This window comes from Balaenoptera borealis, assembly GCF_965194805.1.
Source record: "Balaenoptera borealis genome assembly, chromosome: 1".
Classification (NCBI taxonomy): Eukaryota; Metazoa; Chordata; class Mammalia; order Artiodactyla; family Balaenopteridae; genus Balaenoptera; species Balaenoptera borealis.
Window position 1 is genome coordinate 76,219,092 of NC_138860.1, and position 21,183 is coordinate 76,240,274.

The 21,183-nt window shown below is 50.6% G+C and overlaps 1 protein-coding gene across 5 annotated transcripts in view; it reads left to right on the top strand.

Annotated features, from left to right (window-relative positions):
• The window catches only part of OLFML2B (olfactomedin like 2B), a 38,528-nt gene extending 18,256 nt beyond the window's left edge, over nucleotides 1-20,272 (top strand). The window contains exons 5-9 of one of the 5 annotated variants that reach the window (XM_082405288.1): nucleotides 5,233-5,464; nucleotides 7,334-7,870; nucleotides 18,457-18,633; nucleotides 19,183-19,700; nucleotides 20,083-20,272. In XM_082405288.1, coding sequence (XP_082261414.1) covers nucleotides 5,233-5,464; nucleotides 7,334-7,870; nucleotides 18,457-18,633; nucleotides 19,183-19,700; nucleotides 20,083-20,154 — 1,536 coding nt within the window. In that variant the 3' untranslated portion in view covers nucleotides 20,155-20,272. Of the gene's footprint in view, nucleotides 1-5,232; nucleotides 5,465-7,333; nucleotides 7,871-18,456; nucleotides 18,634-19,182 lie in introns of all 5 variants that reach the window. The other 4 variants (XM_082405286.1, XM_082405284.1, XM_082405285.1 and 1 more) reach the window with 4 other exon arrangements.
• The last annotated feature ends 911 nt before the right edge of the window (nucleotides 20,273-21,183 follow it).

A 21,183-nucleotide genomic window follows, 5' to 3' on the forward strand; every position in this document is an offset into this window, starting at 1 on the left:
CCCATTGTACTTAATTAACATTGAAGCCCAGAGAGGTTCAGTGAGTACTGAAGCCAGGACTCAAATCTGGGTCTTTTGACTTTCAGGCCCCATTCTTTTTATGATACCCCATCCTGCCTTTTCGAGTACTACGTCTTTCATCATCATACCGTGTGGTCTTCACCACAGCTCTGGAAGGCAGGCTGGGGCAGAGATCAATATCCTCACTTTGCAGATGAGAAAACAGATCCAGGAATGCTCACAGCCTCCCTTGCTCAGCCGGGAAGTGGTGACGGGGGTCTCAAACCTCTATCTCTTCCCACTCAGTATTGTCTGGAACACAAAGTCACCTGTGCAATGAAATGAAACACTATCTAATGAGATTTGAGTGATGCCCAAGGACCTATTTGCTTAAAAATACCTCCTCATTTGATACCTGTTTCTCTTGGCTGTAGTTACTAAGTTATGAGTATGTGCTAATATTCAATAGTTGTGTGTGTGATTGTTTAATGTATTGGGCTATCTCGTAACTTGATGCCTGAAAAACAGGAGCTAACCCCAAAAAAGTGGAAGAGAAAACGGGTGAATTCTGGCCTCAGGACTTGAAGAGTGTGGATGCTATTAGCAAGGCAGGTCTGGATGAAGTATCATAGGAGGGGTCCCTGGCAGCCATGGGATAGCTGCAGTTAAGAGGGGTCTTGCTCACTTTTACTGGGCCAGGGGTTGGTGGTGGACGGCAGAGCGTGGATTCCAGGTGAACCACTGAGGGATCCCCTCAGCCTGGGGCAGACGGGCAGGGTGTGGATGGAGCAGGGCCTGGGACAGGGGCTGTCAGAGCCCCTGAGCTGTTGTATGTGCTGTGACATTGCAAAGGGCTGGGAAGCATCGCTACGAAGGATCCTGTTGCCTGGGTCATTAAGAATCGGGGTAAGAAAGGAAGTGAGGCTAGGCATGTGGGCTTGGAACTCTTGAGCAAAGAAACTCCTCAAAGTGGCGCCAAGCAGACAGCAGCTGTGGGTTTGGGGAACCTTGGGCTCATGTGTTCCGAAGGCAGGAGAGCAGGCAGATTAGGACTTTGGAGGCAAGAAGCCCTGAAGAGAGTATGGTGCCTGCGCCCTGCCCCATTTGTAACTCAAAATAAAACCAATTCCAACCCAGAAAATAAGTACAAGGAAGGCCAATTTTCTGGCTTAGCCCATGATGACTACTTTGATGGGGTTTTTTTGGGAAATACCATATTCCTTCCAAAATTATTTTTATTCTCATTTTTGGGTGTCCCCGACACGCCAGCTACTGAGGGTGTGTTTAGTCTGCTTGGTGGGTCATCCCTGAGCAGGTCTGAGTTTGTAAACCAAAGAGCCAGAAGACATTTGGGCCGGAAGGGAACTTGGAGGCACCCTTGCATCACACCTGGGGCCCTTCGGCTCCCATCGCAGCCCGTATGGCAGGCATCCTCTGCTGGCCCAGCAGCCCAGCAGAGTTAGGCACTCCCTGTCCTCTCTGGCTTCCAATTTCCCAGTCGGCTGAGCTTGAGAGTTCCATCTGTTGTCTTGATGACACGTCATGTGGTATGTTCAGGAACCCAGCTCAGATTTCCTGAAGGCAAATCAACCACACCGAACTCTTTTTCTCCTTGCTCAGCAAAACTTTCTGCCTCCTGAAATCCCCATTCACACATTGTGGAAGTTAGCACACTCCACCCAAACCAGGGCGGTGGGGCAGAGCCAGGGCCAGGGTGCGACTGGAAAGGGGGAAGTGGTGAAGGAGGCAAGGCTAGGATCTTGCTCTCCCTTTGCATCCGTCTGTCTCTTTAGTGAACCCCGGGCTGAAAAAGGGGGTGAGTGGGGTGTGTGGGTTTGGCTGTTATTTTCAGGGTTCTTACAGATGATGTCAGGGCTTCTTGGAATGGTGAATGGCACTTTGTTGGAGGCCTCTTTCCAGGAAGGTCCTTGCCTGGAGGGTTGGCAGGGGGCTCTGGGGGGTGGGTTGGGAGTGGAGAGGGCAGGGTGGGATTGGGAAAATTGGGACACCAGCAGTTGAAGTCATACAACAGTTTAACAGAGAGAGGAAATCAAAGCTTGCGGGGGCCACTGCCTCCCAGTGCAGCCAGCGAATCCAAGGAAATTATATGTTCTCTGGCAGAGGCTGTCCATGGTCTTTCTCCATCTTCTTGGCTGGGAGAAGGAACTGCAGTTCCCGCTCGTCCCTAAGAGCTTGGATTAAAGACAGTTCCTGGGGTTTGCCACGAAGAAATGACAGCTTGCTTTTGCAATGCAGAGGGAAGCCAGAGTCTGGCAATTAGATGGCCCGCGGCGTCTGAGTCAAGGGCTGGGGCCTCTTGTCAGCCTCCCAGGCAGCTCTTTCCTATGGGAAATGAGGGATCCCCAAGTCTGCTGGGCACTAGCCAGACCATGGCCCTCAGGACTTGGGGATGTAGACAAGTTTTTGGATAGCAAATGAGTTAGTCCTGTGGTCACAGCTGAGGACAATGTGCCTTTAATGTAAGGTAGAGCACAGGCTCTGAAGGCAGGCAGCCCTGGGCCTAGTTAATAGCCGAATGACTTAATAAGTGCTCCTCTCAGCCACTTAATTGACTGACCTTCAACCAAGTTGCTAAATGACTCTGAGCCTCTCCTTCCTCATCTGTAAAATGTGGATAATAATATCTACCTTGCCCCATTATTTTAAAGGTTGAAAATAATATAAAGGGACATGTCTGGCCATAATAGGTGCTCTGTAAAACGTCATCAGCACCAGCCAAGCATTCCCTGCGCTTCTGATGGAGGTCACCTCACCAGCCAAGAATGGGAAGTGAGAGAGGGGCAGGTAGCAGGAGTAGGGGCTGTCCGGGGCACAAATCTGCCTGTTTCTTCTTGGGCAGCGCTCTGGCCCCAGTCAGGGGAGGCTGGCAGAAAGTGTCCCTTGTCTTCCAGGAGTTGGTCAACTCAGGGGAGCAAGGAACACATATTCAGGAACTGCCATGTCCACTGTGCCATCTGGATAAACTCTCTTGTCACGGGAAAACCAGTACAGACTTGGGATGTGGTTGGCAATGAGGACTCTAGGTTTTCTCCAGGCCAGATTTTAAAGGTCAAAACAAGAGCCTGATTTGCTTCTTCTTCCTGTGCAAAGTGAGAAAGTTGGCCGTGATAGCTGGATCCCTGCCAGCTAATGTTCAGTGAACCTGAAGGTCCTGCCCTGCCCCTCAGGACACTGGGCATCAAGGGACAGAGGTTTTGTTTCCAAGTGGACTCTGCTGTCTGGGTGGATTTCACCAAGGACTTAAGGGAGCTCGCCCACCTCCTCATGGCGAAAAGGGGGAGCTTTCATGGCTTAGATGACTACAGTGGCAACCCCTTCATCATTCAGCCACTGGAGACCTCACGAGAGCAGCGCTGGGCCACACCCACTTAGGTCCCTGCCTGCTTTACCGATGGAGCCACTGCCCCTCAGGAGCTGGACCCCCTGTCCAGTGGCTCTGACTTTCAGCACAGCCAGCTCGCAGGCCCTGTGCCCAAGGCCCTCTGCTTTCAAAGGTGGGCGATTTGTGATCCTGGGTGAGGGGACATGGCTAGATGGACCAAGGCAGGACCCAGAGACTCTGCCACACTGTGGACACAAGAGCTCAGTTCCCAGGCAGCAGCTCTGTGGAGGACAGGGTAGTCCTTCCATGTGACCAGAACCATCACAAGAGGCCTTCTGTGGTACCATCAAGATGCCCAGGTCATCGGCTACCTACTTTAAAGCATCATTTGATTTGACAAAAATCCCAGTGCTAGTCACAAACGTAGATGGTTGCTTGGGGTTTGTTATGATTCAGAAATTCAATTTAACCAGCATTTACCCAGGGGAATTAAAGATGAACAAGAGGTGGTCTCTGCTCTTCCAGTTGCTCACAGCCAACAGAGGCAACATCCTTAAATAACGCCTGTGGAAGGCAGGCTGAGAAAGGTGTTATAATAGAAGTACAGACTTGTATCCATTAGGAGTTGTGTTCCGCTTTGAGTAAGAGACCGAAATACAGTGCATTCAACAATAGAGGGGTTGGTCATTCTTTCATGTAGAAGAGCTCTGGAGGCAGGTGGCCCAGGGCTGGTATAGTCAGCTGCAAGATGTCATTAGTGATATCCATCCTCAAAATCCCCTCATGATCACAAGATGACTGGTCAGCTCCAGCCATCCTGTCCATAGTCTCCTGGCCGGAGAAATGAGGAAGAGTGCAAAAGATGCCTTTCAGCTGAGTCAGCCCCACGTCTTAAGAAACTTTTCCAAAAGCTCTTCCCACCAACTTCTACTTATACCCTACCAACCAGAACTTAGTCCCATGACCACTCCCACAAAACCAGTTTCTCATTAAGTCAGGAACAAGGAGACAGGGGATTTGGGTAGTCACTTGGAAGTCTCTGCCACAAAGTGCAAAGTGATGATTGAGAAAGAAAGATTAATTCTGAATGAAAAGGGCTGGGAGTATTTCCTTGGGGTCCTGAGATTTTAGCCAGGCCTTGTAAAATGGGTTGATTTCAAGAAATAGCTATATGGGGGGAAGAGAATGGCCTTCCAGACAGAGAAAACAGTCCTGAGCAAGCTCAGGAGAGCCAAGAAGTTCAGGAGTCAACCAAGTGCCTGGAGTACCGGGGGTGTCGGCGCTGGGGGGTGGAGCTAGAGAGAAGAATGCTGAGCTGGGCCAAGTCGATTTGAGTTCTGAGTGCCAGGCCAAGGACTTTGGACTTTATTCTGGATTCGTTAGGGAGAGCTTGGGGCAGTTTGTTCTAAGAGCATAAGTAAAAGCAGTCATGATTCATCCTGAGGTATGCATCTTGGTCCTCAGCCTTCATGTCCCAGCCACATGGACCTCACTAGAAACAACTGATACCAGATCTAAGTCACCCAGCATCCCCAGGCCAGAGCTGAGAGGACAACTGCACACTCTGAGAAGTATAGCGTGGAGGTTAGAGACAGAATCTGGAGCCAGACTGCCTGGGTTCAAATCCTGCCTCTACCACTTAACCTGCTATGGCACCTTGGGCCATTTACATAACCTCTCTGTGCCTCAGTTTCCCAGTCTGTAAATGGAAATGATTAAAAATGGTTCCTACCTCATAGGGCTGATGAGAAGATGAACAATGCCTGGCTCTTAGAAAGTGCTTTTAGGATTAGCTGTTGTTATTAGTATGGCCTTGGCTCCAGCATTGTCTCTGCCCGACCACTGCCTCTCTGACCAGTGACCTGACCTTCCCTTGTGTCCCCTCTGAGGAGCAGTATGAAGAGAGGTTTCTGCAGGAAGAAACCGTGTCCCAGCAGATCAACTCCATCAAGCTCCTGCAGACGCGGCCACTGGCTCCGCCAGAGGTGGTGAAGCCTCAGCGGCCCCTGCAGAGGCAGGTCCACCTGAGGGGCCGGCCGGCCTCCAAGCCCACCGTCATTCGGGGCATCACCTACTACAAAGCCAAGGACCCTGAGGAGGAGAATGACATCGAAGAGCATCGTGAGTTGGGGGTCAGCAGGGCCGCCCCCCCAGAGGCAGGGCAAGGGACGGAGTCTCCACTTGGACCCTGTGGAGGTGCACTTCCCGTGAGGCACACACCCTTTTTGCAGTTCGATTACTACTGTGGCCCCGCAGAGCCAGCTCGGTTACCTGAGAATTCCCTGCAGTTACAAATTATCCAGAGTTCTTACGGCCTTTCCTCACCACTTGCTGAGCGCCCTGGGGCAAGTCACTTGCCTTCTCTGGGCTTGCAGAGGACCACAAGGCAGAACATGGCTGAGCCAGAAGGGACTTCAGTGCCCTGGAGTCCAGTCCTTCCCATTCACAGATGAGGACCCTGAGGCATAGAGGCGAATGACTCACTCCCCGCCACACAGTGGGCTTCTCCCACCTGTTCCTTCTCCAGGGGCCCTGGGCTTCCTGACCGAGACTCCAGCACGTGCTGGACTCCTTTTATCTCTGTCCCTCTTATTTTTTCACAGAAAACAGATATTCCCTTTCACCTCATCTTTATCTTGTTTCCCTAACACTTCCTCTTCCTGTGCTTCTCTCCCTGCCACCGGCCCCTCCCTTTTCTTCTGTCTCTTCCTGCCCAGCACCCCAGGAGACCCCACTCTTCCTCTCTCTCCACTGGAGTGCCAGTTCCTCCCATCAGGCCCTCCTCAGCAGACTCCTGACTCGTCCACCTGCTCTGCCTCGACCTCCTTACAGTTTCTGCTCACCCAGTCGCTGGCGTAATCATTTTCCCCATTTTCAACTGTTTGTAGCCTCTTTAAATTATTAATTTGTGGGAGTTCCCTGGTGGTCTAGTGGTTAGGATTCAGCGCTCTCACTGCCATGGCCCGGGTTCAGTCCCTGGTCTGGGAACTGAGATCCCACAAGCTGCGCAGCGTGGCCAAAATAAATAAATAAATAATTGGTGTGTGGGGTTTTTGTATTCTGGAACAAGCCCTCTGTCAGGCATACATATTGCAGATATTTTCTTCCTGCCTGTGGCTTGTATTTTCAGCTCCTTAATGGTGTTTCTGATGAGCAGATAAAATCCAATTGACCAATTGTGTCTTTTGTGGTTAGACCTCTTTGTGTCCTTCCTAAGAAATCTCTGCCTCCTCGTATTCCTTCTCTGCTCAAAACTCTGCAGACTGCCCCATTTCACTTGGAATAAAAACGGAAGTCCAAACACAACGGCCAAACGCCACGTGACTTGGCTCCTGCGTCCTCTCTGACCTCTGTCCACCTCACTGCTCCTCAGCCTCGGCAGACATGTTCTGGCCCCAGGGCCTTTGCACTGCTACTATTTCCCCCCTAGTATACTCTTCCCCTGATAGCTGCTTGGCCAACTCCCTCACTCCTTCAAGCCTCTGCTCATCTCTCCATCCCACTGAGTCCCATCTTGACTACTTTATCCATTACTGCAAGTTTCTCTTCCCTTCCCTTCTCCTCACCCTACTAGACTTTTTTTCATAGCACCTTCAAATGTACAATCTATGTATTGTTTGGTGTCTCCACCTCTAGATAGAAGCTTTGCGAGGGCAGGATCTTTTTTTTGCTCATTGTTCTTGTGCGTGCTCCGTAGATACCTACTGAATGAATGACTAACTTCCTCCCAGGTTTCGTAGCCCGTGGCTATGTGTCCTCTAGGTGGCCCCTGGGTCCCAGGTGGAGGATAGCAGTAGACTATTCAGAGAGACCCTCCAGGAAATGCTTCCATCTGTGCTCCTTTTCACCTGCTTCTCCTAAATCCCACCTGGGCTCTATCTCTAAATCAGGGCATCATGTTGAGGAAAGAAACCCTCATTAATCTGCCACATACCACATGCTCCCAGTTCCTCTCCCCCCGTCACAAATGCACCTGTGTTTGTTTCCCAGAAGACGAGTTTTTCAGCGGTGAACACGGAATGGATTTGCTGATTGAAGATCAGCTTCTGAGACACAACCACCTGCTGACCAGTGCCACCCGGAGGCCAGTAGCCACCCGTCACAATGCTGCTGTGACAACTGATGCTGGCACTCAGACCACAGCCCTGTTTTCTGCACAGCCGCAGGCCTCGACCTCAGCTGCCAGCGTCCCTGACCCTACTCTCTCTGCCTCAGTTGAAAAATTCTCAACACCACTCCAAACCACCTCAGTGTTTCCAGATCCCACAGGGGAGGCAGTCCTTAAACCTTTTACTCAGGTACCAGCCACGACTGTGGCCCACACAGCCACCCAGCGACCTCCAGCCTCAGCGCCTCCATCAGTGGCTCCCGAGGATGCATTTGTAGAGGCTACGCACACAGCCCCGGTGCCTCCCCCGCCAGTCAGGACAGACTCACTGGGGAAAGATGCTACTGCTGGGCAGGGCACAGCCCCCCTTAGCCCCACCCTGAGCCCCGAGGAAGAAGATGACATACGGAATGTCATAGGTGAGTTCATTCTACCTGGCTTGGGTCTCCTGCTCAAGTGAAGGGCAGAGCCTGGAAATGGCTTGAAAGGAGAGGGAGGATTCAGATGGTCCAACTGCTTCATAAAGAAAGGCAAGTGGAGTTACGCCTTGGCCAATGATCACTTTTAACATCTAGGGTCTATCTATTCAAAATGTGCCAGTGATAAGAGTGGGAAACTCCTTTCTAAAATATAAGTAAATTAATGGAGCCAAGATCTCAGCTTCATTAATAAATTTTATAAACATTTGTCAAGTGCTGGTGTACTAGGCTTTGTGATGGGTATTGGGTATTTGGTTATTTAGTGACGACTAAGTTTTCTGCAGTATGTTTACCAGGCCATGAACTAACAATAGATTCTTATGTGGGCAGAGGGACCCCAGAATAATAAGAATGGGAACAGGGGAATAACCAGTGCAGTGGGCCCCGGGGAAAAATCTCGTGAGCCCTCAGCCTTAGAAAGCATGGAAACATTGTGGCATCATGTGATAAATGCTGTAACAGAGGAATGGAGAGACATGAAAGAGGGAGCAGCAGCTTGGCCTGGCTGCTAAGAAGGCTGGGGAAGTTTTTCTAAGGAGGTATCCTTTGAACTGGGTTTTGAAGGATGAACAGGAGTTTTCTTTTTATTTATTTATTTATTTATTTATTTATTTATTTATTTATTTATTTATTTATTTATTTATTTATGGCTGTGTTGGGTCTTCATTTCTGTGTGAGGGCTTTCTCTAGTTGCGGCGAGCGGGGGCCACTCTTCCTCGCGGTGAGCGGGCCTCTCACGGTCGCGGCCTCTCTTGTTGTGGAGCACAGGCTCCAGACGCGCAGGGTCAGTAGTTGTGGCTCACGGGCCTAGTTGCTCCGCGGCACGTGGGATCTTCCCAGACCAGGGCTCGAACCTGTGTCCCCTGCATTGGCAGGCGGATTCTCAACCACTGCGCCACCAGGGAAGCCCAAACAGGAGTTTTCTAAGTAGAGAAGTCTTCTGACTATTAGGTCTAAAGGAGCAGGGTATGTTCCAGAAGCACAGAGAATACAGCCCTGTTCTGTGCCTGGGAGCTCCATGGCCACAAGATGACTCTGAGAACAATGAACTGTGAGACTGTGTGTGTGTGGTGGTCGGGGGGGCAGGAGGGGGGGGAGGAACAACTAGAAAAGGAAATGAGACCTGGCTACAGATGTCTCTTCCAAAAAGAACTAAACCAAACATTCATTACATCACCATCCATAGTGATTGAGAAATAACACTGTTGAATAATAATTTCATTAAAAATATACTTGATTTGACGGAAGACGTGATTTGCCTTATACCTGTCTTTCCCTTCTTCCCATTTTCTGCTCCCTTGGCAGCCTCTTTCCCAATTCCTCCTCAGAATAAGGTGCCAGCTACGCCAGACAGATGGTGGAAGGAGCACCTGCCAGGAGCCAAACACCTGGTTATAGCCTGGTCTCTGCCGCTGACAGCTGTGTGACCTTGGCCAAATCTCTGCCCGTCTCTGGGTCTCAGAAATTAGAAATTTGCTAAAGACTGTTTTCTCCATTATATTCTGTGGTTTTCTGCAGTAAGTTTATCAGGCCATGGTATAGCAAAGGATTCCTATTGGGTGAAAAATCCCAGAATAATGGCAAGGAAATAACCAAATGGACCCCAGGGCAAAATCTCATGAACCTTGGCCTGGAGGAAGCTAAGCAAGAGGACAGTTCTTGAGCCACAGAGGTTGGGGTGGGAGGAGAGAATGTTTTTCTTTTCCTTTCTTTTGCTTCCATGACGGGAGCAAGCTGACCATAGAGCAGAAAAGGTCCATTCCTCACTGCATGGATAATCAATTCTAAAGCTGCGGGTCCTGCTCAATTTCTGCAGAATGCCCCAGGGTCTGAGCAGAGGTTCCCAGTTCCAAACTGGCTCTGGGCAGCCTTGACCATGTTCATGGGCCCATAGCCCCTGAGCCCAGCACTCCATCTCCTCTTCTGCCATGGGAATGAGCTCCCCGGGGGGCCCCCGTACCACCACCAATTGGGTGGGAGGGACGGTTCCTCCAGAAACTTAGACAGCTGCGCGCCACTATCCCTCCACAGATGGATAGAATACTAACAGTGAAGACAGGCTACGGGTACATCTGCACGCCTTGTATGTCCTCAGCGATGTGTTTGCCAGCCTGGAAGCCTCTTCCCTTGGCGACTTCCTAGCCAGGGGTGGAATTCTCCACTGTCTCCACAATCCACCTGCCTACCCTGGGTGTTGCCACCAGTGGGCTTTTCTGGTGTTAACTCCTGACATGCACCTTTCTGGGGTTCTTAGGACGCCACCCCCTCCATTAGCCTGACTGAGATGCTGATGCCCAGACAGGAGAAACCCTGTGTCCTAGCCGCTATTTACCTGGTGGTAGGAATGGGAGACAGGGATACATTTTCTCTTGTTGTTCAATATTCTATTCAACCAGAGTAACATTGTCACAGAGGATGTAAGCTTCTGCTTCAAGACTGGCCTGTAGGATTTTTCAGAAGAGCTGGGGTTCTTTTTTTTTTTTAATTTTTATTTTATATTGGACTATAGTTGATTAACAATGTTGTGTTAGTTTCGGGTGTACAGCAAAGTGATTTCGTTATACATATACATGTATCTATTCTTTTTCAAATTCTTTTCCCATTTAGGTTATTACAGAATATTGAGCAGAGTTCCCTCTGCTATACTGTAGGTCCTTGTTGGTTATCTATTTTAAATAGAGCAGTGTGTACATGTCAATCCCAAACTCCCAATTTATCCCTCCCCCCACCCTTCCCCCCTGATAACCATAAGTTCATTCTCTGTGAGTCTGTTTCTATTTTGTAAATAAGTTCATTTGTATCCTTTTTTTTTTTAGATTCTACATATAAGTGATATGATATATGATATGATATATGATATGTATGATATATGATATGTCATATGATATATGACATATGATATTTGTCTTTCTCTGTCTGACTTATTTCACTTAGCATGATAATCTCCAGGTTCATCCATGTTGCTACAGATGGCATTATTTCATTCTTTTTAGTGGCTGAGTAATATTCCCTTGTCTATACGTACCACATCTTCTTTATCCATTCATCTGTCTTACACAGAGGATGTAAGCTTCTGCTTAAAGACGGGCCTGTAGGATTTTTCAAAAGAGCTGAAGTTCTTGCCTCTTATGTCTACTGCAGAAAAAAAACACAGGGACGTGGACACAGATATAAGTGTTTCTTCAAATACCAAGGGATAAAAAGAGGGGGTGGCACAGAGAGAAGGGTGGCTCTTTAGGCAATGTGGAGTCTTGGCAAGTTTTTTCAGGAATCACTTTTTTTTTCTTCTTTTTCTTTTAAAATTTATTGATTGATTGATTGATTTTTGGCTGTGTTGGGTCTTCGTTTCTGTGCGAGGGCTTTCTCTAGTTGCGGCAAGCGGGGGCCACTCTTCATCGTGGTGCGCGGGCCTCTCACTATCGCGGCCTCTCTTGCTGCGGAGCACAGGCTCCAGACGCGCAGGCTCAGTAGTTGTGGCTCACGGGCCCAGTTGCTCCGTGGCATGTGGGATCTTCCCAGACCAGGGCTCGAACCCGTGTCCCCTGCATTGGCAGGCAGATTCTCAACCCCTGCGCCACCAGGGAAGCCCCAGGAATCACTTTTAATCATGTATCACTGTCAAGTGCTTCTCTCGGGCTGCTGTTAGTGTGGATGGGATTTCTTTTCTGGAACCTTCTCTGCAGACTTCCTGCCTGCCTGTGCCTGGCCGAGTAGGACTACATGTAGTCATCATTTAAATAAAAATCATTTGGCTGAAACCAACACAGGCCACTGATTTGTTGCCTGTGAAAGGTTGCTTGCTGTTTACTGAGCCTGGCAATTTTGACTTTGAGCTGTCTGAGTGCTTTTAAATGAGGCTGCTTTTAAAAGGAACATCCTATCCCATGGTTTCTAAACCTGGTTTTGTAATACCCTAAAAGGTCCACCATCTTCCTCAGGAGAATTGTAAAACTGTCAGAAAAATTCCCAAAACAAGCAAATTGGAATTAACTTTTGGCCAAAGCATAGTAGCTCTAGGACAGGCGAGGAAAAATGCTGTCAGTGATGGGAGCCGGGGCTCGGGAAGTGAAGGGACGGGACAGGAGCGGTCACCATCCTCAGTGTCTGGGAGAGGTCTGCTCAGGCTACCGCAGAGGAAGAGGACACCTGTGCGACGTTGCCAAGGCTTTGCGGAGTCCCATACTTTAAGTACTGCAACTCCTGCTGCACGTTTTAGAAGAGGCTGCTTTGGGGCGGGGGTGGGGAGTGGGAAGGCGCAGACAAAGAGGACAGTCAGGATGACAGCACTACCAGAGAGCCTGCCTCATGGTCGAACCTAGGAAATACGATTGGCTAAAGACTGTCTCCTTCACAGAGTAAACCACCTTAACAGTCCCCGAGGCCTGGCCAGCCACTGGCTGTGGGCACGAGATGGCCAGCCGGCCTGGCACATGTCAGCGGGCCTGGTGTGAGGCAGCCTGAGGAAGGTGGTGCTGACACGGGCAGGGGCAGGGCTAGCTAGATCCTCCACGGCACCCAGACTCGGGGCCAAGAAGTGTGCCAGTTGGCTGCCCTGAGTCACTGGACGGGCAGCTTTCCTGACGCCCAACTCCACAGACACACTCTGCTCTCAGTCTGTTTGCTGGGGCACCTCACCAGCCCCCTGAAACCACGAGGAGCTTCAGTCAGAACACAGAGGCCGCTGGCCCTAGAAACAAGGCGAGAAAGTGGAGACGCTCCTTGTAAATGGATCAGGAATAAAGTCTGTGCCTCTCTACAAGGATGAAGCGCCCACTCCTAATTCACTCAGCCCCACGCCGTGCTGGCTGTGAAAGGGAGTGAGCTCTGGTCACTTCCGCAGAGGGGTCACCGTGAGGGGGATACGGGCGACTAAAGTGGCCAGGGCTGGCAAGCGGCAAGGTGTGCAGTCCAGTGGAGACTGTCTTTGGTTCTGAGGGTGGAGCTCCATTTCCGAGTGTGGTTCCCAGGGCAGAGCTGACAGCATGAGCCTGTGCGGGCATGGGGGGTGGGAGGTCAGGGGGATTAAAGAACGCCCATCGTCCTGGCATACACAGGGCGACATAAGGGAGAGGGGCCTGCTGATGAAGGAATTGGGACGTTGGGACTTATATCTAAAAGTGGTACAGAAGGTTCTAAGCGGGGGGACTATATTCAGATTTGTCAGTTTAAGGAAAGTACTGGGTGCTGTTGACGCCCAGGTTCTGTAGGTGTTGGTCGTGCAAAGGCAGATTGAGGCAGCGTCCCTGACCTGGAGTTGCCGCAAGCTTGTATATGAGACACATAAACACCATTTCAACTCAGGGTGGTGAGTGAATGCATAGGGTGCTTTGGGGTCAGAGACACTCTCTTCTGAAAAGAGAAGCTGACCTAGCTGTCTTGAGGGATGAGGAAAAAACAGCCAGGAAGGAAGGTAGCACTGCAATGAGAAGGACCAGAGCCGGCAAGAGCCCCAGAAGTGAACCAGTTTGGTCAGGGCCAACTACGCATTTTGTATAGCCCAGGGCAAAATGAAAACAGAGCCCCTCGTTCAAGGAGCAGGAGAAAAGTGCCATTGAAGATAGTCAGTATAAAGCTGTTTCCTTTCTTCTCTGGCCTCTCTCTCTCACTTGGTTTTTTTCTTTGGATTTCATGCGATTTTAAGTAAAGGAATATTAAAAACTTGAATAGCATGAATTTTATCATATTGTGCACTGCCGGTTTTCAATGCAAAGGTCAGATTATTTAACTCATGTGGAATCCACCAAAATGACAGTTGGTATTTCATGGCTGCTACATTCATATGCATTTTGTGCCTAGCAGACCAGTGGAAACACACAAAACTAACTTATCTGTTTCTGTTTCACTTTTTTTTTTTTAATTATTATTTATTTATTTTTGGCTGTGTTGGGTCTTCGTTTCTGTGCGAGGTCTTTCTCCAGTTGCAGCAAGCGGGGGCCACTCTTCATCACGGTGCGCGGGCCTCTCACTGTCGCGGCCTCTCTTGTTGCAGAGCACAGGCTCCAGATGCGCAGGCTCAGTAGTTGTGGCTCACGGGCCCAGTTGCTCCGCGGCATGTGGGATCTTCCCAGACCAGGGCTCGAACCCGTGTCCCCTGCATTGGCAGACGGATTCTTAACCACTGCGCCACCAGGGAAGCCCTCAGTTCTTAATATGAGTACACTTTACCAGCACTCCCTACTGAGTAAGGAAGACTAAAAAGGAAAGGAACTATGAGTTGCCCTATCTTTCCCTTTTCTATGTCATCTTCAGCATGAGTTGTTGGCTAATATGAGGAAATAACACAAGTAAGAAAGAATATGATAGGGTTATTTGGTTATTTATACTTCTTAGAACACCACTGCCTTCTTTCTGCGTTCAAAACAAGTTCGGTTTCAAATGGAAATTGTGGCCTCTGGGGCTGTCAGGCCCCACTTACTCAGTCATAGGGACAACACACCTGCCTTGTTTTCACTTTGAGTCTCTCTGGACTCCCACGCGCAGTGGGTCCACCTGTGTTCGCTGGGCATAGCAAATGCTGCAGAGGTGGAGGGAAAGGGCAGAGAGATGAAGAGGTGGGAGACAGCGACCAATGGGTGTGTGGGTGGAGGAGAGGGGGACATCAGGGAGGACCACAAGGTTCCAGGCTTGGTTAACGGTGTGCCATGCCTTTCTCCAGGACAGGAAGTACAGGAGGAACAGGCTGTGAATTGAAGCAGATGAATTCCATTTTTAATCCATTCAGTTTGAGGAATCAGGAGGACACACAGGAGAGAGATGTCTAGTAGGGGTTGGATGTCTGGTGCTCAGAAACAAACGCCGGGCTGTATAAGAGCTGAGTGTGCCCAGGGAACACAGGAAGAACAAGAAGATAAGGGGCTAAAAGCGGGGCTCTAAGGGATAACATCTGAAAGGTGGGCAGGAAAGAGAACCAGCCAAAGGCAGCATGACCAGGGCGGTGAGCGGGGACCAGGAGAGCGGGGTGTGAAAGCCCAGTGAGCGAGGGAGGTGGGGGGAGGTGGGCGGGGGTTTCAGACAAAAGACAGGCTTGACTCGAATAAAAAGACCAGAGAGCATCCCTGATGGACAGCGTGTAAGCATTTAAGGCAGCCATCAGGTGAGGAGTTGCGGAGTGTGCAGGAGAGGCCTGCCGCGAGAACTGAGAGCCCCAGAGGGCATGGAGCCTCTTGTTTGCTGATTTCTTTGCGTTAGATGGCAAGATTTGAGCAGGTTTATATGCTGAGAGGAAGAGACCCTACTTTTCAGACCCCGGGGACCTTTGATGCAGGGCCAACTGTCTCCCAGGACTATCGATGGTTAAATGAGTTAATACATAGAGACGGCTTAGGAAGTGTTCCCCGTCGCCATGCTTCAGGGGGAACACTTCTAAGATGAGTTGCAGGCAGTACTCTTTTCTCTTCAGTGCCTTCGAACTATCTCCCTCCCTTCTCTCATTACCCTTGAAAAGGAGTAGACATGCTGCGTCTTCTCTCCAAGGCTGACAGTTTGCTGCCAAGGGTGGGAGCATCTGAAGGGCCCCAGATTCTCAGACCTGGGTCTGGGCCTCATGGTTTACTGATCTCCCTTGAACCTGTCTTCAAATGCTCTCAAACCACCCTTGTCTGTCCCACTGTTCCTGCCTGGTCTGGACCACCCTGTGGGATGCCGGCATTTGCTCTGAGGGCGTGTGGAGATACAGCCTGAGGTCCTGGGTATCAGGACTTTGAAGCTATAAGCTGGGACTCCCCTCTTCCTACAGAAATAAAGATGCCAGAAGCTGACGCCATCTGTATTAGTTTCCTTTGCCTCCTGTAACAAATTACCACACACTTAATGGCTTAAACAATAGAAATTTATTCTCTAACAGTTCTGGAGGCCAGAAGGCTTAAATGCGTCTTATAGGACTAAAATCAAGGTGTCAGAAGGCTGGTTCCTTCCTGAAGCTCCAAGGGATAGTCCATTTCTTGCCTTTTCTAGCTTCAGGTGGCTGCCGGCATTCCTTGGCTTGTGGCCTCATCACTCCAATCTTTGCTTCCATCATCAGGTTGCCTCCTCTTCTGTAGTCAAATCTCCCTCTGCCTCCCTGTCATGAGGATACTTGTGATTGCAGTTAGGACCCACCTGGATAATACAAGGTAGTCCCCCTATCGCAACATAGTCTCTTTTGCCATATAAGGTCACATTCATAGGTTCCAGGAATTAGGACCTGGTTACCTCTGGGAGCCATTACTCAGCCTACCATACCATCATCAGAGTGCATTTTCCAAGCGCTCTTGTGAAGTAGGTAGGGCATATATTATACTTGTTTTACTGTGGAAGAAATTAAAGCTCTGTGACCTTTTAAAAGAAACACAGACTTTGGAATCAATAGCAGGGCCAAGACCAATGCCAGGCCTCTGTCTGCAAACCTGGGGCGCATTCTATAGCCTCACGTTAAGCCCCTCTCATTGCAGAGCCTTAGTGCTGAGACAGGACCCTGCAGGGATTTGGAGGGCTGCCTGGGGCAATGCAGTACATGGAAACTTAGATGAGTCCTGCCTTCCAGGAGCTCATCTGCAGTTTCCATATCTGGGCAGAGAGGTGGCATAGCCATGGCAGAAACCCCTGGCCTCGCACAGCCATTTGTAGGGCTCTGGGCATGGGTTGGGGGCTGCCCCTCAGACAGGGAGTTGATGTCCTCACTGGGCTTTTCCAGGGGAAGGGGGCACATAAAAACGCCCCTCCCTGGGGATGGCACGCTAGGGCTCACCTTAGTTCTAAGGAAGCACAGCTTCACTGGCAAGCCAGGGCCCTGCTCGGCGCCAGGGAATGAGATATTTTCCATCAGACCTCTGTTGCCTGGGCTCAGCCAGAGCCTTCTATTTTATTGTCTTCAGCAGATGAACTCATGTGGGGGAATGAGGCTTTGGCTGGTAGGCTCTGTTGTTTGTCTTACAGAGGCCAAAACCCTCTCCTCTCTGTCGGACCAGGACCTAATAAACCCCACACGGAGATGCCTGAACCCTGCCAATTGCACCCAACTGTGGGCCCTGCCTGAGAAAACAATGTTTATCCTACTTTCAGACGCCTGGCTGCCCCAGGCATGGGGCCAAGGGCACAGCGCCTGCCCTGTCCTGCCAGCTCAGACCGCTATGCGGGAGCAGAACGGATGGAACAGACTGCAACAATTTGGAAGTGGGCGTGGCCTGGAGTTTAGAGAACCCTGAATCTGAATTGTAGCTCCTTACTCTTTGGTCCCACGTGAATGTCAGGGACAAATTACTCTCATCACTGTTGCCCATGTGTGCACCAGTCTTGATGGCAATTGGGGGTTATTCTGCTGGTCCCAGCTGCCAGGAGGAGTAGGAGGAAGTTGTAAAGCCTGGATTAATCTGCTTCTCCCACTGCCCCCTCCATTGTCCTCTTCCCATCTCCTTCATAACCCACTATTGCAGAGACAAAAAGAGCACGTGCTCTCTGTAGTCTCATGTTATTTCAGTATCATTCAGGGCCATGTTCAATAGTAATACTGCATATTAAGCATGCAGGCAGGCTTTCAACTTGATTTAGAAACCAGCATGGTTCTAGTGGTCTTTTAGAGCCTCTCATGGGCACCAGGTCTCTCCAAAGAGTCACTCAGGAGGACATTGCAGAGTTCCCTTAAAGCAGACTTGACCTTTGAAGGAGTCTCCTACAGCCAGAGTAAGCTCCTTATGTGGGAACTTGGTCCCCGGCCCCTCCAGTTTCCCAGAAGGGGGCCCTGGCATCGTGCCCACAGAGGCATAGGCTTGAGGACAGCTCTCTAGGACCCAGAAGGTGGGCCTCAGGGACATGACATACACTGCACAGTCAGGGCTGGTCTCTGCTGGTGGCCTGGGCCAAGCCCCTTGGGGTAGCTCAGTGGCTGGTGAAGCTCCGTGTTCCTGGTCATACCTGTAAAGTCCTCTCCTCTGGTCACACTTCTCATGCTGCCGTGTATTCATCCAAGTTTCAGGACATCTGCTCAGTGCCCGTGGCCTGGCAGACACTGTGTATTCTGAGGACTGAGGACACAAAGAGGAAAGCCACAGACCCTGCTCCCTGGGGCTTATGCTCTGGATGGGGGTGGGCTTTGAATCAGGAGAGAGATGCACAAACAATGGTGAGACATAAGGTGACATGTCCTGTAAGAGAGGTACATTCACAGTACTATGGGAGCAGGATGGAATCCAATAAAAGGCTAGAATGGTTTTTCAGAGGAGGGTGTGGTGTCAGAAAAGGGCATTGGAGCTTAGACCCTTGAGGGGTGAGTTTGTAGGATTGAGAAGTAAGAGGACAGCAGGAGCAAAGCATGGTGGCATGAAAGTGGCCCAGGATGGTGACAGTAGATGGCTTCATAGGAGTAGAATATAGGATAGATGAGAGGAATAGCAGGGGATGATGCTGAGAAAATGTCTGGCGTCAGGTTGGCTATACAGGGCCGTAGAAGCCTGCCCAGGAGTTCAGGCTCCAGGTGGCAGAGCCAGCAAGGGTTTTAGGGGCGGGGCGTTCTTCGATCATCCCAACCTCTCCATCCACCTCTCCTCCATCAGGAAGGTGCAAGGACACCCTCTCCACAATCACTGGGCCAACCACGCAGAACACATACGGGCGGAATGAAGGGGCCTGGATGAAGGACCCCCTGGCCAAAGATGAGCGGATTTACGTAACCAATTATTACTATGGCAACACCCTGGTAGAGTTCCGGAACCTGGACAACTTCAAACAAGGTACGTGATATGGGTCCACCTTAGGGGGGTTCCTCCTTCCCCACTGTCCTCTGTTTTAATCATGGCCAGATCTCTTAGGGTGGAGACAGTGGACAGGAAGGGCAACGCCTTCTTCTGATGGTAAAAGGACCTTCTCTGGTAGCGGGATGTCCCTCTTCCACACTCTCTCACATTCTCTGCTCTCTCATCTCTCAGCCCTGCCCCTCCTTCCCAGTCCCTGGGACATGGGACAACCTGGAGTCTGGTCCAGAAAACAGTAGTGATACTTCCTCCCTTTCCCATGGCCCTTGACAGTTTACAAACCACGCTCACGTACATTAGCACTCTGGATCCTTGAAACAGCTTAGTGAGGGGAGTGGAAATCGTTATTTCTAAATGACAGATGAGGATGCCATACAGAACTAGGAAGTGGCAGAACCAAGACACAAACCGTGGGCTCCAGACCTCAAGCCAACGGCACGTCCCATCTCTCTGGGCTGCCCCCTCCCTGCCTGGCAGGCTGTCTCTGCACCGTTGCCCTCGAGCCTTCTGCCTTCTCACTGCCCGCAGGTCGCTGGAGCAATTCCTACAAGCTCCCCTACAGCTGGATCGGCACGGGCCACGTGGTGTACAATGGTGCCTTCTACTACAACCGGGCCTTCACCCGCAACATCATCAAGTACGACCTGAAGCAGCGCTATGTGGCTGCCTGGGCCATGCTCCATGACGTGGCCTATGAGGAGGCCACGCCCTGGCGGTGGCAGGGCCACTCGGACGTGGACTTTGCCGTGGATGAGAATGGCCTGTGGCTCATCTACCCGGCCCTGGACGACGAGGGCTTCAGCCAGGAGGTCATCGTCCTGAGCAAGCTCAACGCCGTGGACCTGAGCACACAGAAGGAGACCACGTGGCGCACGGGGCTCCGGCGGAACTTCTACGGCAACTGCTTCGTCATCTGCGGGGTGCTGTACGCCGTGGACAGCTACAACCAGCGCAATGCCAACATCTCCTACGCCTTTGACACCCACACCAACACGCAGATCATCCCCAGGCTGCTGTTCGAGAATGAGTATTCCTACACCACCCAGGTAGACTACAACCCCAAGGACCGCCTGCTCTACGCCTGGGACAATGGCCACCAGGTCACCTACCATGTCATCTTTGCCTACTGACACTCCTGTCCCCAGAAGCAGAAGTGCAGAGGGGCTACTGGCACCTTGTGTGTGTGTGTGTGTGTGTGTATGTGTGTGTGCGTGTGTATGTGGGTGTGTGTTGTTTAAAAAATATATATTATTTTGTATAATATTGCCAATGTAAAATGACAATTTGGGTCTATTTTTTTTATACGGATTGTAGATCAATCCATATGTGTATGTGCTGGCCTCACCCTCCATGGTTTATATTTTTGTGCAAATGAACTTCTCCTTTTGACCAGTAACCACCTTCCTTCAAACCCTCAACCCCCTCCAGCTCCCACATCTCGATCGGAGAAGGTTTCTTCATCTGGGTCTTGCAGGCAGCTGGCACCAGGAGCAGGAGTGAAGGAGGCAAGAAGGAAGTGCTAAGGGGCGGGAAAAATTGTTTTATGTGTTAGAGAAGTTTTTTTAAAAACCCGGAAAAAAATGCTTTTTTTTTTAATAAAGAAGAAATTTAAAATCACCCCCCAGTGCGTTTTTGTTTAGCACTGATATGACTGGCGGGCTTCGATCCCTCCCCCAGAAGGAGGTGGGATCTGTGTCCCATAGAAATACCCTCATGCTGAGCTGCCCCAGGCAGCTCCCCTCCCCTCCTAATGAGGGGCTTCCTTGTGGCGGCAGGAAAGGGGGTGTTAGAGATTTGGAATGAGCTGACCCCTACACTCGCTTTAATTTGGGGGCATTGATCCCTTCCCGTCTCTTCCACTGTCTCACCAGCTTCCTTGCGCTGTTCTGCTTTTTTCTAGTCATTAACCAAGATAGGGGAACCTGTTCATTCCTTATTCCTCCTCCGTGTGGCCTGGTGGTTGGCACTGCTGAAAATACAAAGCTGAGTGTGACCTTGACCCTGTACTTCTTAAGAAGCTTACAATCCATCAGTCAATCTTTCCCCTCCCCATGATCCTCTCCTCTGCCTCATCCTGAACGTTCACCTTCAGCCAGCCTTCCTTCCCAGCTTCCCCTCCAGGAGAAGGGCCTGGTTCTGAAGCGAGGCCCCTGAGGGAAGTGTTTGTAGGATGGGAAGACCTGCCGTCCCTCCCCATGCACGGCCCGGCCCTGTGCAGTGCCTGTTGCCCACAGCTTGCCCTTTCCTCCACGTTACACAAAACAGGAGACAGAAAAGTGGAAAAAAACCTGAATGGGCGTCTCCTGAGTTTATGGGTGGAGGGCAGAACCCAAGAATGACGTGGGAAGACAAGCACATCATGTCACCACACTGTCCCCACCCTCTCCACCCCACGCCCCCCATATAGGGAGCAGCTGCTGCCTGCTGAGTCCTTCCGCACAGACACCCTCCCCCTCCACGCTCCCCAGTCGATCTTCGCGCTGCTTACACCTCTCTGCACGGTGCGTGGCTTCCACGCCCACCCTGATA